The sequence below is a fragment of the Agrilus planipennis genome, unplaced genomic scaffold, assembly GCF_000699045.2.
Source record: "Agrilus planipennis isolate EAB-ADULT unplaced genomic scaffold, Apla_2.0 scaffold149, whole genome shotgun sequence".
Classification (NCBI taxonomy): Eukaryota; Metazoa; Arthropoda; class Insecta; order Coleoptera; family Buprestidae; genus Agrilus; species Agrilus planipennis.
Window position 1 is genome coordinate 458,131 of NW_020438906.1, and position 18,835 is coordinate 476,965.

At 35.5% G+C, this 18,835-nt stretch overlaps 2 protein-coding genes across 2 annotated transcripts in view; one reads left to right on the plus strand and one right to left on the minus strand.

The window, feature by feature from the left end:
• The window catches only part of LOC108736415 (coiled-coil domain-containing protein 61), a 113,716-nt gene that overhangs the window by 14,305 nt on the left and 80,576 nt on the right, over positions 1-18,835 (minus strand). The window lies entirely within an intron of this gene.
• LOC108736392 (homeobox protein Nkx-2.1) overlaps positions 5,702-18,835 on the plus strand; it is a 52,041-nt gene continuing 38,907 nt past the window's right edge. Inside the window, exons 1-3 of the mRNA XM_025973383.1 lie at positions 5,702-6,121; positions 10,331-10,752; positions 11,724-11,947. Of these exons, the coding sequence (XP_025829168.1) occupies positions 10,514-10,752; positions 11,724-11,947 (463 nt within the window). The 5' untranslated portion in view covers positions 5,702-6,121; positions 10,331-10,513. The remainder of the gene's footprint in view (positions 6,122-10,330; positions 10,753-11,723; positions 11,948-18,835) is intronic.

Below are 18,835 nucleotides of genomic sequence, written 5' to 3' on the forward strand. Positions count from 1 at the left end.
TAATTGCAGTGTTAAGTTTGGTTTTCATATTAAATTCTCTATAGGAAAGTTTGGATATAATGACTCCGTTTAAAATGGCATATCGTTTATTATGACAGATTCTCAAGAAATCATATCCGGCTACAGTGACCCAAATGATTAATAACATTTTCGCTTACTTTTTTGACCCTTCTTATGTATATTTTGATATTACAATTCATCCTTCTCTTTTTTTCTATTAATAAATATATACAATTTGTAGTTTTTCTCTCTATTAAACTAAATAACTAGTCAAAATAGAAAGTTGTTTATTTTCTAAGATTATGCTTTGTATGACGTGTTTGTCATTTCCCTTCGATGTCATAAGCGGATTCTACTGTATTTGTATTTAACCACGATTAACGTGTATTTTTCATAGCCCTCAGGTATTGTTAACAGTCCAAATTAATTAAAAATCTTTGATATTTTATAGATTTCCTAAATAGCCTAGGAATTGTATCTATACAATTTCTAGATTTCATACATTACCGGTAACACATATATGACAAAGGGATTGCATACAATAAGTGAAGCAATATACCAAGAAGAGCGAAGAGAAAGCAAGGTGAAATGGTGGTGTGCATAGAGTGTAAAAGAGTAAGCGGCAGCACAGCACACCACCAACGAGCAGTGGTAGTAGAGGCTGAGGCTGGACTTGGAGAACCCTCCACGGTGAAGGACACTCCAGCCAACTCTTCAACGCGGCCACCACCTTTCACCGGGCTTTGGACGGCGACGGATCCGGCGCCGCGTCGCGCCGTGCTTATGTACGCGTTCTGCTGATGATTATAACTGCTGACCAAAAGGGCATAGGTACCTTGTTCGCGCGAATAAGGACCTTTTAACTTGACTTAATGCTTTGCGGATTAAAAATCGCCAACGAGAGCAGTCCAAACGACGGAAAAATATTAAAAAAAAAAACTTGAAAAGCATCCGCATCGCGTCAGAGTTTCTTTTTGATGGCATAAAGGTTTCGTAAGATAAGAGAAAATATGGAACTCTGTTTTGATTGGAGAGTAGAAACTTTTATCCAATTCCAAATTCCATCAGTTGGCCCACTCTGTAGGATTTTTTAAATTTAGAAACTGGTAATTGGTATTCAGTAGGCAAAACTACAAAGTGATTTGATTAACAATTTTAGTAGATATTTCCTTATTAAAAAAATAACCATCTATGTACACAGGGTGGCCTAAAAAGTACACACTATGCTTATCGTGGCCAAACTATGTTTAATAGAAAAATTTTTCAAACAAAAGTTCAAACTGTAAATGTAAATTTACCACGTTATGTTCAATCTGTAATCTATAAGTAAGGAACTATTTTCTGTATTATTTTCAAAATTTTAGGTTCAGTACCTAGTTTCGGAGATATTTATCTATTTTATTAAATAACTTTAAAACTATTTATTTTAAAATTATATTTATATATGTTTGAGACCCTTACCAACAAGCCCCTTATTTTGATATGTCACTCGGTACAGTTTGTCAAACTTTTTTTTTAATTTCGTACTGGCCCCCCAAAAGTGACCACCATGTTCAAAATTAAATTATTTACTATATGCGTCCGTGCTTGAGTCAAAGGAATTCATATTTAGGTACTAAACTTAATCGGTCCAGTAAATTTGGCGCAAATTGACTGTGACAGATGGACAGACAGACACACGTGTGATCTTATAAGGGTTCCGTTTTTCATTCGGGTTTATGAAACCCTAAAAATATTAGAATATGACCGCGATTTTGGCATTCTGAAAAACAGGTGTAGCTAAACGACGTTTTTCCAATAATAAATCAGAAATTATTAAAAATAATATGATATACCTACGTACCTGAAGAATTTTTGATTTTTTAATATTTCTAAGAACTTATTCGAAACCGAAACATTATGCTTTGTAAAATACTAACAGGCTCGAAACCCCAAAGTCAAAACACGACACTGAATGTGCAAAATAGTTTTAAATAAGAATGTTATCTTATTCAAGGTGACTGAAGAGAATTAAAGACTAAATTCATACTTCTAAATAACAAATATTAACTGAAATTATGGTCTAGTAATAATAACTCGATACGACAATTGAAATGTTCAGTGGAGTTTACAAAACGAGAACAAAATAATTAAATTAGACTAAATATTAGTGGAGATTTACGGAAAAGACCCTAAGAAAGCTTAATCGGCAGTTTTTATAAATAAAAATAGTTTCAAGATTGTCAAGCAAATAATTGTTTTTACTTTTCTTTACTAATTATTTAATAAGTTTGTCAATATTGATAGTTTTTTCAGTAAAAATATTGTAATGTTCGTGGGTTTAACAAAATTAACTTTTAAGACTGATAACGACATAACTATTTATTAACACTAATTATTAAAGAACTTAAAAACACTATTAAATTATTACTACTTAGGTTATGAATTATTCTATTTATTTACATTACTGTTGATATATCACTATTCACTGCGCTATTTATTTCACTGTCAATTTATTTCTCGATTCACTTCTGCAACAATCAATTTATTTCTTCTTTACTCGGCGATCGTCTCTTCCTTTAAATACTCTGTTGTTTACTTTCGGAAGCCTTCTCGAAACATCCGGATAGTTTCTTTTTTCTTTGAACTGTTTAACTGCTTTCCCAGAACGCAGGTACGACACACACATTTACAAATACGGCGCACATGAAGAAAGGCGCCCGCGGCTAGTCGGCGAATCGATAAGCCGTTCATATACACGTGTGCCCGATCGCACACAAACACACTCGTGCTCGCTACAATATGTTGGGCAACACAAGATTTTTCAGTTATTTCAAACCTGGTATGAGTCAAATGCTCTTTGAACCTAATAGGTATGGAGCGTTTAGTTTGTCTAATATACAGTATTTCTGACTGCAATCTTTACAATCAACTTCATATATTCTCGGCTTTTTCATTAGAAAAGAAGTTCTATCTTTTGCGCTACCAAGAAGAGTTTAAAAAGAGTTCCAATTTGGAACTATACCTACGCAATTCGAAAACCAAGTTTAAGTACTTACGAAAAATTAGCTCCGAGTCCTGGAGTAAGTCTGGGCTCGTATGGCATAGTAATAAACTTGGTTTTGATAGTGTCTTTTTGAAAAATTGAGGAACTTAAAATGAGATTTTTGAACTTAATGTTATTGACTATTTTATCAATATTATAATTGTAGTCGCATACATTGTCTTTGGCAATATTTTTAATTCTATCAAATTCTTTATGATAATCGCAAGTGTGTGCATTCAAACGTTATTAATCCATTAACGATCAAATATAGTTTTCTATATATATATAAGTTTAAATTAATTTTGAAAAGCTGTGCCTCCATCAGGTGCGTTTTAAAAATCACCTTACTTTATCGAGAAATCCACAAAAACCCAAATAGCGAATTAATTTTTTCATAAACTTTTAGTTCGCGATTCAACGAAGGTAAGAATTTCAGCAAATAGGGGAATCCCTCACTGCTATTTTTCGTGCGAAATAGACTGTAAGTAGGACAAGAGGCAGGTTGACAGTAGCTGCGAATCAATCGCTTGTATTTTTCCTTAATTTCATCAACTAATTCAATCTTTTACACGACGTTTGGATTTGAATACCTTTTTGTTATTTATTATACAATTTGGTCGACACACTCTTATAACGCTCTTGTTAAGGGATGTTTGTGAAAAATATTTAATCACAATAATAAAATTTTTGTAGGTATCTAACTCTTAATTGCTTATGAAAAAATTAAGTATTTTTCACATGTTTAATTAAATAATTTAATCCTAATATATACTATTTTTACCCAACAGAAAATGATTGGGATGAAAATGTAATGCACCCATTGCATTTACCCTTTTAATAAATTTACATTGTACAACCCTAATGCGAGCGGATAAACCAAAAGCTCACCATTCCACCATCACTTATTTGCTAAGCTCTCTCGTTAGTATTTTAGTCCCTTTATTGTGAACTTGAGGGTCAATATTGGAATTGCTGTTAACTTTTATACTACACGTTGATGGAATTACAATCAAAAGGAAAACTCATACGTACCCTATCATTTTTTTGTTATTATGTTCTACTTACAACTATAGATTGCAAAATCTGTGAAATACCTTACCTATCTATAAAAAAATAAAAAATTTTACTTCAATTCCAAGACCAAGACTAAAACCGAGAGCTAATATGCAAGACTAAGACCAATAAATACGCAAGACTAGACGAAAAATTATTACTTCCGTTGAATTTATGAGTTAAACTACTTGGACCAACTAATATAGGTACTTATTGTTTTCTTGAAACTAAACTTTTTTTGTAGTTACTCAAAATTTTCAGTTTGTTTCTTCAAACACACAAACATACCGGGATAGGGGTTAAGGAATTGGTTTAATGGTATTATTTCTACACTATGAATTTAAATTTTACACTATACATGCCGGAGTTGCCTGCAACAAACGTTGTATTGAAGCGCGCTCACGGCACAAGCGATCCCCACTACTAACTCGACTACGTCGCCGCGTAGAGGGGGGACATCCGTTGCATGATTTCGTTACATAGCAACTCGCATGAAACGAACTTGCCCTACCGTGCGTAATGAAGTTTCACTTCAAAAATTTTTTATCACTTGATGCAGATATCTGAACTACCTAAACCCCCCTGTGACTACTGTGTAGAGAACCTCAAATAATTACCAAAAGAAAATAAAATTACATATCTATGAAACTGTGATAGACTTGGAGCGGAAGCTTTAAACAGGGACGTTTCTGGGTAGGTAGCACATTGGAAAAGAATGCCTCATTGTTATCATTTGCGGTGGGACTTTGTCGAATTCGTAACACGTCTACCACAATGACAAAAAAGAGTTAAAGAATCGTAATTATCAAATATCAAAGCGATACGTAGAGACAAAAGATGAGAACACTACCGATTTTTAATTTGTATTCCGGGGCGAAATTATAACAAAAAGAGAATTAAATAAACAGACCGCGTTTTTTCCTGTTTATTTAAAAGATGCTATCGCTTCTAGTCATTGAGGACAAATGGGAAGGATATTTACGAGGATTTAAAAAGTATACTTTGTAGTTTTCTTTTAATGAGGATTTTTTCTTTGTGGGGCACATCTCATCTTTTCAACTGCACGAAACACGATGACAAGTAGATAATAAGAAAGTAAGGATAAACATCCGAGGTGGAGAGGTTAGTTGAAGAACTCGCATGATAATTTAGTGCCACTCTAAAGCCATCTCTACCGGTAATAAAAGCTGAAATCAAAACTACATGAAAAGTAAGCTAAAACCTTAGATCAATATACCCAATAAAACGATATAAATATACAATATCATTGTCCCCTCTTCAGCGCTTTTCGAAAGCACTTCTGCAATAGGTTGACATCATAGGCGGAGCTTTAATTTCCGTTATGTTAGCGCCCAGCTCAACTGAATATATCCCTTATGGCTAAAATAGCTAGGCACCCAGGCTCACACGAACCCGAACTTATTCGGCAAACTTCGACCTTCGCAAAGTAGCATTACAGAAGCTGTTCGTTAGTTTCGCCAGGCGAAGAGACGACACGCCTGTCGAGTCTTTTACGTATTGTTATTGGTGCGTCGAACGAGGACACGCCCACTTTTAAGCATTGAGTACCCAGAATTCAGCAGGTTCGAGGGAGAAGTGCCATGTACACTTGGAGGACACTCTAGGAGTACGCTTAGGCAAGTTAAGCGCACTTTCAGCTAAAGAGTCTTACATCAAGAGTTCTCCAAGAGTGCTATTGCTCGATCACTGATTTATTTATATAGTTAGTCAGTTTGTTTATTGAATTCGGCAATCGGAAGCGACCGGAAGTGAAGTTGAAAACGGGACGATGCGACGGGCCCTTGGGGACTCGGTGGATAAGTGCATGAATTAGCGACTTTTTTTCGGATTTTTCGTGTTTCCCTCACCAACGACATTCTGGATTCGTGTAACGTGTTTGACTAATGACAATTGATGTATGAACATTGAACAGGGTACCTTACCTATTTATTGTGATTTGTGTATTTGTGTGAGTTTTTTTACTTGGCAGAAAGACTGTTTTAAAATTTAATAAACTTCGAGATGAAACTTGAAACGAAATAGGTAAGTAATCCTTCATAAATTTATTTAGAATTACATACAGGTATACTTATTAAAATAGTGTTAGGTACCTATACCAAAAGGATCCCAAAAATGAATACAAGTAAATGAGTACCCATAGGTAGGACTCATGGACTTAGGCACATTTGCTATAGTATTATCAGGGGGCCAGCATGTCTGAACCAGGCCCTGGCGCCCAGGTGAAATGGGTCCCCTCTATCATCCAAAAACAAGTTCAGTTTGAGATTTAAATCAGTTTTATTGCTCAAACGTGTTTGCATTAGCTCACACTAGATATGTTGCGTGACAACTGATCTACCCAATAAAGAAAACAAATTTGATCACAAGGTTATTAAATAACACAAATAAATACAAAATAGTAATACTTACATTTCTAAATGTTACTGAAAAAATCAACTTTTCTTGCCTTTTGGTCAGCAAATAATGAAATTATCTCACTGAGGTCTTGAGTCCCGACTCCTGGCCTAATGTGCTGGGACCAGGCTCAATACTAAAAAAGAAGAGACTTCCCTCAAGGACTAGTGCATATAGCCTTTGCAAAATGTGGATTCTTTTTAAAAACTGATGACCTTTTTTACTGAAATTTTTGATATTGAAATTTACAAGTTCATGCGAATATCAGAAGAAAATAGACCTAACCCATTTGTGAATACCAGTTGTTTCATAGACGAAAACTTGAGTTAAGTTAGAGAACTCCCGAAAATAGGTATCTGAAGATATTTGGAAGTGGTTTGCCAAACTAGTAAAGGACCCAGAAGAAAAAAAAAACGATGAAGATGACTGTTATTAGGAAAGTGAGAGAATGAAATCAGATATATCTTTTGACTAATATTGCAAAAGGATTCAACAAATGGGTGGAAGATCAAAACATACAAAAACCAGTTAATTCTTTTCTTGTTTTTGTTGATGGAAACAAGAGCCACACTGCGTCTCAGCCATTACTGAGTAATTAAAATGGCATAATCCTTTATGTACTTCCACAAAACGCGACACGTTTGATTGAACCTGCTGTTGTAATAAATGCGTTTAAACCTTTGAAGTCAGAATGGAAAAATATCGTGCATGAATGGACAACTCAACCCAAAAATGTCAACAATGGTACCTATCTTTCGACAAAGTCAATTTTTTCCCATTACTTAAAACGGTCTTATAGAAAAAGAAAATATAAAAATTTGCCAAATAAACATGAGTAACGACTTCCGCAAGTGCGTGGCTTATATCCAGGCAATCTAAACATACCATCAGACTTCAAAATAATGCCACCAAGAATGCAAAATCTCTAGGCACCAAAATTAAAAATAGTGATATTAATACTGATGATATCATCAATATTATTAATAAATTTACTAACGAGTTAGAAAATGCTAAGGTTGACGTCAAAACTGCTGTCACTACGTTCTAAACGTGACAAGGGATACTATAGGAACTGATGAATGTCTAAATTCAGCAAAAAACACTACCAGTGACGCAGCCGAAATTGATAACTTAAACTCTATATCAGTCACACAGATATAGAAACTAATTACGAATACCTTTATGATCAGTATAAATTCCAGACATACCTACCTAAAGGCTATCAATTATAGGTGCTTAAATATATCATCATCATAAGGTCGTCAGTCATACGACTGGTTAGACACGCATTACCTCCGCTCTTTCCTATCCTGAGATAACCTTCGCATTTCCCTAAAATTCTAACTTCCCACATCCTTAACTATTCATGAACAGTAATCTAATCTAGGTCTACTAACTAACTAACTTTTGTTTCTGTTTTTAATATATGTCTCTGACCATCCCTTCATGCCTGAGAAGGTGTCCTACCAACCTATCTCGCCTATTTCTTATTGACTTCCATAGAGTCCTTTATTCTCCTATTCTTTCTAGTACCTCTTCATTTCTAACTTTGTCTCTCCAAGGTATCCTCGTCATTCGTATATAACAACATCACCTTTCGAACGCTTCTGACCTTTTCTTTTCCGTCGCACCCACCATCCATGTTTCGAACCTGTAAGGCGTTGCGTTACAGACATACAACTTTTTTTAATTAAATATATGTTGGAAAACAATTTGTGCGAAATTATAACAGTCTTTGAAATTGTCTACCATAATCATGATTTACAGAAAATGCAGGAATAGGAAGTTACCTATTGCAGTAAATCCAAATAGTCAAGACAAGTGCAACAAAAAGTATGGGCGAATAACAAAGACCAACTAAAAAGAAATTCTGAAACAGAGTATGTACATTAAATAAAGATGCTGAACCAGAAAAAATTATTGTCCAAAATAATATTGATAACGATATCTAAAGAAAATACAACAGGAATCGGATCAGTTTTGGAAAATAAATATTTTATGAATACGAAAGTAATGCAGATATCTCGTTGTCTACAGAAATGCGAGAAAAGATGTTTCGTTCCGAAAGCACGCCTGGACTCATAAGTAAGGCCGACGACGTGCTCTCCGTCTTAGACATCTGGAGACCTGTGGGGTGGGTGGAGCGAACTGGCGCGAGACAGGCGAGTCGCCACAGTAATAAGTAAAGAATGTAAACCAAAATCAAGTGCAAATAACAATTAGGTACGAAGAATATGAACACACCAAATAATCATCATTACCGTAGGGTCGTAAGACTGGTTGCATGACAGGCATCTCCACTGTCCACTCTTTCTTATCCTGAACTAATATTCGCATTTCCTTAAAACTAGAACATCCTACATCCTTAACCACTTGTATATAAGCGTTAATCTAATCTAGGTCTACCTCTAATCCTTTTAACTCCTGTTTCTGCTTCTAGTATGTGTCTAATTATCCTTTCATACCTGAGAAGGTAAGGTGTCCTACCAACCTATCTCATCTCTTTCTTATTCACTTCCATAACTATTTCTGTTCTCACTTCATTTCTAACCTTCTCTATCCACGGTATCCTCACTCATTGTATTAGCTTGTAACACCACCACATTTCGAACTCTTCTTGTTTTTTCTTATCCGCTGGACCCAGCGTCCACGTTTCGTAACAGTACCGAATAATGCTCCATACGTACACCTTTAACAATCTTTTTCGAATATAGAAATGACTCCTTTTTGTTAAAGGCGACTCGACTTTGCGTTAATTCTTTGTTTTATCTCTGTCTTTATATTTACTCATTCCCTTGCATACCAATATTTTCATGCCTTCTTAAGTATTGTTATGCAAATACCGGTTCCATTTTAGATATTTACGGGTATCTCTATAATTCCTCTTCGCTAGACGGCAATAATGTCGTATCATTTGCAAATCTAAGGAAATCTAAGCATACCAATTTTTTTGCCCTGTGCATCTATTCCTATCTAAATACAATACGAATTAAATGAAAGCCAAAAGAAGAGCAAAAAAACGCAGTCACCTTGTCCAATGATATTATAGTTAGGTAAACAAGAAATCTATCGCCATAAAAAAGAACATTTAAACATCCCCGATGTCTTTAAAGCAACTAAAAAGTTAAAATTAATTAAGAGAATAGGAGCTACTTCTTCCAAAAAGTGGAGAAATTTGAGAAACAAAAAGAATAGAAGCCATAGAACGAAAAATATGTTAAATACTGACAAACAAATTAAGAGATTGGAAGTTAAATAAAAGAAGGAAAAAGAAACATGAAAATATGGAGCACGTGTTTTTCAAAATGGACAACATTCTACGTCTTTTCAGTGAGAATAAAATTTGGCGAATATTTCATATTTCGCCCGCTACGTAGCGATATTACTATTATCCTACGGTTTATCTTGACAACAGGAAAGCTTAATGTAAATCTGGAAAGTGCAAAAGAGACAGACCAATAAAATTTCCGAGTTTTATAAAATTTAACAAAAATGACAAATTGTACAGTATCGGAATGTAAAGAAAATGGATAGTAAAAGTAATTTTCACTTATTCTACCCTTCGTATCGCTCTCCCCTAATATCTACCTATCAAGTATACCTTCTAAAACGTCCATAAGTGAATCTTTAGAACTATGAGGGGTAGGCCGTGAATTTTGGAAGCCTTCTTCTTTTTGATCACAAATATAATTGTTCAGTATAGTAAGGTAAATTAAGCCCAAATCTGTACCTGTTAATTATTATTTTCTATTTTGATTCAGAACCTATTACCTTTAAAAGGCTTTCAAATAGGTTTATACGATCGGTAAGGTAAGAATCCATATTTATGTTTTCCAGATGGGACTTGTGACGATTATGATGACGATGGGTCTGGTTCGATGTGGTGACGTTATGTTCAACTAACACCGGCATAAGGTCGATTAAAGACAAGAAAGCCAGATAAACAATTGTCGTAGGAGGTGGTGGACGACGGCCGGCGTTTGTCTCTGGCGCCGTCGTCACTGTCTGGCGTTCGCGTCCATGTCTGAGGGTGTCGGCGGTTACGGGGAGGGCGTGGTGGACCGTAATACGGCCGACCTGCACGGGCTTTTGCCCGAGCTCAATGGCGTGGACCTGGCCATGAGCCTTAGTCCCAAGCAGCATCATCATCTTCAGCAGCTGCATCACTCCACGCCTTTCAGTGTCACCGACATACTAAGTCCCATCGAGGAATCCTACAGGAAATTGGAACTGGCTGCAAATCCACCTTCACCCTACAGGTCAGTTCCATTTATGTATCTTTACATGCACTTAGAGGCATCCTAACTAAAGTTAGGTATAGATTGAGTGCAGGTACAAAATTCATAAGGAACAATTCTTAAAAACTACTTGTTTGATTTTTAGAATTCCCTAGTTCACTCTTTTTGAAGGTCTCTGATGCTCATTGGCGTCATTAAATTTTTCTCCGAACTCTGATCAGATTATGTCAAAGAGACAAAAGAAACACAAGACAGAACAAGCCTTTTCAGCCTTATTTTTTAAAATAAATTCTAGTTGTTGTTAGCTGTTAAAAGCTTAAGTTTCCACTATTGTTTGTTTATCAAATTCAAATTAATTCTGGAGTATGAGGTTAGTGAGTGATTGAGAGCTTGTCAAGAGTAAGGAAATCCCCGACTAGGTCTTATAATCAGCCATCACGCCCGTATCTATCCTCATTGCTTTCTTTCAACACAACTGGAAGACTTCTTTTATGAGTCACATTATAATGAAAACCTAATACTACTTATTGGATTCAAATATTTATTAAGTGTTATGCGTTATTCTGATTTTACAATTTCACGAACAGACTTCAGACTGTCTCTATTTTTGTTGTATAGGTATTTCTTATTCAGAGGGGGCGTCATTCTCGTTGTATTCTTTCTCTGACGGTAACTTAGAAGACGTAATTTTTGATTTACAATATTATAATCTAAAATGATATGAAAACCACAATGAGAAGATGGGTTACCGATCTTCTGAATTCATACCGTAACTTACACCAGAACGAATTAGGTTTCAAAAATTTTTCCTGTTTCAAATTTTTAAAACGATCCTACCCTGTCCTCATTGGTGACTTCCTCGGATAGGTACCTAACTAGAAAATATCATCAGGTTTATTTCCATATACAAAATTCACACAATATCTATCTCAGAAAATGCGAACGGTTGATCTAAATATCTAAAAACGGTTTCATTCTATTTTCTATTTCAGATCGACTTCTAGTGGAAGTAGCATAAACTCCCCAGGAGCTGGTGGAGGATCAAGTAACGGAGGGAACGGCAGTGCTAACGGTAGTGCAGCCATGAATACCGGCTACCCCGTAATGGGTCAATTCGGTGGTGGCCAGTATTGTCCAGTATCTGAAAATATAGGACTTGCTCCACATTATTCCACAGGCTGGTATCAGAGTTCCGCAGCGGATCCAAGATTTGCAAGTAAGTCAGTTTCATTAATTGTACAGATGAGTGAAGAATAACGACGGAAAAGATACAAATTCCCGACTACAATTTCTAAGGTGCATGCCCCATGTAGCGTGCGGACCTCATGTGGCTTATGAGGGGCACGCCAATTATAGAGATTTCCCCGTAGATTCCTCATGAAAATCTCTCCAAAGAAAAGTGGTAATACTAAAATGAGGATTGCCTAAATATTTAGAAACGCACCTATAGTTTCTGCAAACAATGAAAATATTCCTACCTGTAAAACCAATGATGTTGATAAAAAAATGGTTTATCTTAATGATAGTGACGAAAGTAAAGAAATAATATGTGTTATATCGTTGCTACATATGTAAAAATGAACATGTTCGTTTTCTCAGAAACGAATAATTATTGAAGCAATTATAAAACTTTTATAATTTTAGTCCATTTATTTCTGTTTGCATTTTATTTTGGCAATATTAGTTTTAAGTTATTCATAGTCATGCTCGGTCACTAGAGTCATTTTACAACCCTGCCAGTTTGTAACATTCATCTGGTATTTCCAAATTTCTACGTAGGCTTGCCAGCAATATCTGTACATAGACCAGTTCATTTATGTTCAAAGTACATGTACATTGTATTATTAGTAAATAAGAGTCCCATCTATGTATCTCAATTGTATTTATATTAGCATTTTAAGTAACCATCTGCCTTGGTGCAAGTTTCTCTGTGGTTTCCTTGGATCCATTAGGCAAAGGCTAGAGCAGTAATATTCCACAGATAATCTTTCATTCTCTTCTGTCTTCATTTCGTCCGTCTCATCTTTCTCACCCGAACCACCACCCACCCATTCCCACGATTCCTGAAAGCAGGCTGAAGAGGGCCTTCCGCCCTACCTTCCGGCGTAGTCCGGAGGGACTGCCCGCCCACCAGCATTACTGGCTGGTTGGAATGAAACACCCAAAAGTTAAAGTTTAGTAACCAAACAGAGTCATCACAAGCTTTCACAACATTAACATCATTCATAAAATTATTCAAATTATTCAGTCAATCTTATCTCTTTTTATTTAGTTAGTTTTTTTTATTCATCATAAGTTTCCACGGTAGTTTAAGTTTTGTATTTATTTGTATATATCAGTATTTTTTAAGTGAATTAAATTCTTTAAACCAGTTACAGAAGTTGATTCATTTTAATGTGGTACATCAAACACGTGCTTTTTCTTACAGAACAGTTTCTCATTAGTAAAATATATTTCTCATTCAATTTTGTATTTTTCCATAAATTTTTAATGGGGTAGCAATAATTTTTCCCCGCGGGGCCACATATGCGTCATTCCTGACGATGCGCAAATTCGGCAAGGCGTTATATGTCCCTTTCTTGCCCTAGGGGGCAACCTCATGGGGCCCACAAGGGGTAGTGGGCTACCCATATAGGGATACTACCTGCACCCCCCTTGAAATTCTAGTCTGGTTAATAATTATTTATTAGGTATCCGCTATTGTTTTAAATACAGGTCCTTATAAGTCTCTCACACGCGTTCCGTTCTGTGAGCACCTCTTAATACAATGTCTATCCATAATACACCCCAACAAGGAAACATCACGCCCATAGTATCGTATTACTTGAGCTTTCCGCACTCTATTGTATTTCCCGAAATTCGACTACCTATTTAAGTGGCGTATCGTTTTCATCGTTGTCGGTTGTTGACCAGAAATTCGAAACCGTCCTTTTAAACCTAGAGTGAAAAAGTCTTATTCAAGAACGGAATCTGTCGATTGACGACCGACTTCTTAGGTGCGTTTGAAATATATAAACATATCAGTAGGTATTTCCGAAGATGTATGCGCTACTAAAACGTTTAAAATGATATAGAAATGTAGCACTTTTTACATTTAGCTAAAGTACTACTCACCTTCACAATTAAGAACTAAAATTTACGTTTTACAAATGGATATTTTGAGTATATTATAATAAGTAACACGCAGCGCCGTTGTTATGGCGCACCTGGGCAATTTTTTAAGAGTAACCCCTGTAAAGTCAGCGTGTTATCAACGTTTGAAAAACAAATATCAATTGATTTATTAATGTTAGGTGTACCTGTCCAACTGTGGACGGTGAGTACCACTATTGGTGGTGTATAACACGGATGTATATTTTAATTTTGGCAACGTTTTCAATAAATTTGTAATCTATTTACGCTTTAAACGCCAAACATTTAAAATTGAATGGATCATGGCTCATGCATATCTATTTTCTATATTACAAGTGACTTTGAATGTACCTCTGTATTGTTGCGCCTTTTTATTCTTCCTGATTGGTTCGTACAGGTTATGTCGATGATCTAGATGTCGTACTAGCCGATTCCCAATGGCGTAACTAATATCATATCTAACGCCTGTGATTAATTCATCATCATCATAAGGTCGTCAGTCCTCAGATTGGTTGGACATGCACCTCCACTCTTTCATATCCTGCGCTAATCTCCGCATTCCCCTAAAGCTAGAGCAACCTATATCCTTAACTATTTGCGAACAATAATCTAATCTAGGTCTATCTCTACACCTCCTAACTTCCGTTTCTGCCTCTAATATGTCTCTGACTAGACCTTCATGCCTGAGAAAGTGTCCTAACTCATCTCGCCTATTTCTTATTGACTTCCATAGAGTCCCCTGTTTCCTTACTCTTTCTAATATCTCTTCATTTCTAACTTTCTCTATCCACGGTATCCTCATCATTCGCCTGTAACACCACATTTCGAACGCTTCTAACCTTTTCTTTTCCGCCGCGCCCACTGTCCATGTTTCGCACCCGTATAGCGCCGTGCTGCAAACATACACCTTTACAACAACAACCTTTTTCGAATTTCTAAATTAACCGCTCGTGAGCATAATAGAAGTGACTTCTTTTTATTGAAGCGAATCGACCCTGCGCTATCCTCTGCTTTATATCCCTACTACTTCTTCCATCCTGACTTATCTATCTGACTTCCTAGATACCTAAAATTGGTCACTTCTTTTTTTTTTCGTCTTCTATCTTTATATTCAGTCTTTCCCTACTTTTCCTTCCCTTGCATACCAGTATTTTTGTTTTACTTTTATTTATTTGCATACAATATTGTTTTGTTAATACCGGTTCCATTTTATTTAAAGCTATCTCTAACTCCTCCTTGCTAGATGCTAATAATGCTATACCGTGATTGATTAATATCTACAAATTTAATATATTTTATCCAATTTTGAAATAAATGTTTCTCATGTCCTCACGGTCTCTCGGGACCATCAGGCCGGGTGCCCGTGGCATTTTGCTCATTCTAATATCCTATTGTTATGCCATTCCTGATTCCCATGACCTCGCCTGCGTGGTTTATCATTTTGTGTAGCATATATCGTATAGATAAAAGTGAACTTTGCAGTATTCGGTCGCTAGAGCAAATGATGCGCGCAGCTTTCGTTTACGTTACGATGAGGTGGAAGTAGAAACATCTCCTTTTTTCGCACATCCGCATATTAACACCGCCTCGGTGAAGCTGAATACTTTTACGGTTTTAAATTTTATGTTATTATGATGTGTTAAGTTCATATTCAGAGTGTGTCAGCATGTCGTTCAATGGGTTGATCTTGACTCACCCGTAGCTACGGCCTTATTGTCATCGCAGATTATTTGTGAAAACAATTTTTTACCTCTCTTCGTCATCTTATCCAGTTAAAGATGTTGACTACACTCCAGAGGTTGCAATTTCTTCAGTTCAATTCATTCAGTTTCAACGTTGAATAAATACTAAGCTAAATATACCTACACCTTTTCCAAATGTCTGTTATGCCCACAGTTAGAAACCGTAGTTCAGATTCATAAGAAATGTCGTAGTTTAGAAAATATTAAGTACTAGCGACCCGCCCCAGCTTCGCACGGGTGCAATGCTGATACTAAATATGTATATTTTTGTTTTGTTTAGATAATTATCGAGAAGGAGAAATCTTCTAATGATACCCCCTGAACATACTAAATATACTACAGAATGTCTTTATATACAACATTCACAGTATTGTGCCGGCCGGTACCGCCGCAACCGCTACGTCCTTGTATTTTAAGTCTGTAATATTCATTTAAATTACATGCTGTAAAGGGCCATATTGAATTGGATAAGAATTAATGCTGTATTGCCTACAATCGCTTCGTAAATAACTCATTATTTCTCATAAAAAGTAAAGGATAAAAATGGTTATTGTGGGTTATCCCTAAGAGATAGACATATACCATCCAGGACTTTTTAAGATGTACAATATTGTAGTACATTATTTTGATCTATCTCGGAGGGTTCAGCCAGCGTTTGCAATGTAAGCGCAAAAAATGTGTTTATTTACGACATCACATTACAAACCTCTAAATTTATCAGTGTTTTCCTACTATATTGTGTATGTATTATACATATAAACCTTCCTCTTGAATCAATCTATCTTTTAAAAAAAAACGCATCAAAATTGGTTGCGTAGTTTTAAAGATTTAAGCATACATAGGGACAGACAGCGGGAAAGCGACTTTGTTTTATACTATATAGTGATCTTAATTATAAAGAATTTTGGAGACAGTTTCAAAATTGAATGCATATTGAGCTTCCACAAAAGCTAAAAGAATAATAAATGCCCGTTAATGTCTAGAATTAGAATTAAAACGTAGACAAGAAATGTAGTGGGTAAAATGTAAATTAACTGTATCTGCAATTTCCTAATTAATTGTGTTTCGATGTCTCTTTTAAACTTATTAAGTCTTTCGTATAGAGTATTTGTGTTATCTAAAATATAATCGTATATGTATAAATATCATTGGACGAATGCGTGCATCTATAGGCTTAGAGTTTCGCTCGCTAGACAGATGTCACGAGTGAATGCCTCCGCTTGTCCATGTTTATTTAACAGAAACCCTCTTTTATGCTTCTATTTATGAAATGGACACGGGGACATTTTCAAAATAAATATTTACTTTGCCCACGTACTTACAGTAGATATATTCCCCGACGAATTGAATCGATATCAGTGCAGCCCGTAATGATCGGGTACGTGAATTATATTACAGTATTAGATACACATTTGATAGGGATATATGTATCTAATGTATATAATAAAGAAATGTTTCATTCGTACTACTACGCCACAAAAATATTTTTGTGTTGCGTAAAAAGGTTCGGCATTTGACGTACTTCACTTGCAGCGATCGTATACGGTCGTGCATTTTATTAGCGTTATACGCTGGCTTTTGACACACGTGCTTTTATAGACAATCCCATACAAGTGGATTTAGATCAAGACTACGCTGTTGTTGTAATATAAACATCGTCAATAGATTCAACGCACTTAATTTAATCTAACAAATAATAAAAAAAAATACAACACGGGTGCCCTTGTCTGTACCTACTTCCAAATACGTTTTTCAGACGAAAACTATAAACATGAAGCGCGAAAATACCCAAATTAAATGCTCAAAATGTTATCAATTAACTTCCTGGCAGTAAATTAAATTATTTGCTTCAAAACGTTGGCTTATTTGGCGATATTCGATATTCATGAACAATACGTTTTCTCGCAACATTTGCTAGGTATCTCGTGGAGCGACATAAACGCTTCAATGTATCAAATCTTGGCATAACCATAGGCCTATCAAAAAAAACTTTAATTTGATATATATTCGATCTCTTTCCATTTGAAACATTAGTGGTGTAGTTCTTGGCTTGGCCTGAGTATCACGGAAATCATCCTAATTTTATACTTAATACAAAACCTTACCTCTTCATACTAAAGTTTTCGCACAACTTCTTTAAGAACCAAGAAAATAGCTCCGTTTCGTTTTCGTATAATATTACCCACTAGTAAAAAGTCATTATGAATCATTTTCATAAGGGAAAATAGTTATGGTACTATACCTACGAATATGACATGTTTTCTTTTGTTTTATCCGATCTAAATACTATTTTCAATTGTTTTTTTTACCATTTTGCAGTTAGAGAAAATGAGCAGAACGAAAGGGTAGTAATTCTGAGGAGAACTCAAGGAATATTTTTCTCGAAAAGTATTTTGAAATTATCACTTTTTTTTATTATGCTGCATGTAGCAAAATCATAATCTCTAAAAGAAATTTAAAATTTAAAGAAAGATAAAAACTGATAACGTGACGATAGATTTCCGTCATATTACACAATTTAGAAGGTAATACGTAAATCCTGATAAAAGATGTACTTATCACCTTCCAATAGGTATAGACGCGTTATCCTTAAAAAGGAAGATGTACGCCTGAAGGGATTTAGAGGATGCGTATAAACACTACCTACCCTCCTTTATTCCTTAGCACGTATTCCGGTCTATAAATAATATTACAAGACGCCTGTACATTATGTAAACAGGAAGATGATTGATGGAGTCTTTTGCACACCGTCTCGGAGCCCGTCGGAATACGACAAAACGGGCCCCTGTGTACGTATTTCGATCCCGGCGGATGTGCTGCAGGATCCGGGAGTATTGAAACTTTTCCTGTGGGAGAGTAGTAGCGGGACTTTTTTCGTTCATGACAACCGCGATGATAACTATATAACTACACCGCAAATAATACGTGCAAAAGCTTTGTTTCAATTCTTAAAAAAATGAGAACATTGTACATATACACACGCCTAATATTATCTACCATTTTTATTTTAAGATCGATCTTCATTCAACGAAAAATATACGACTCCATTTCAAAATTTAAAATTTGTAAAAAATATTACAATTTTCCAAAAAAAATTATATGTAACAGAGACTTTGTTATTGGGGGAATATCTTGTTGAATTGCAAAGGGTGTGTTGTAGAAATAAATGATGGTCTTATGATTTGTTAAGAGATCTTCAATTGTTAAACCATATTACATATATTCATGGA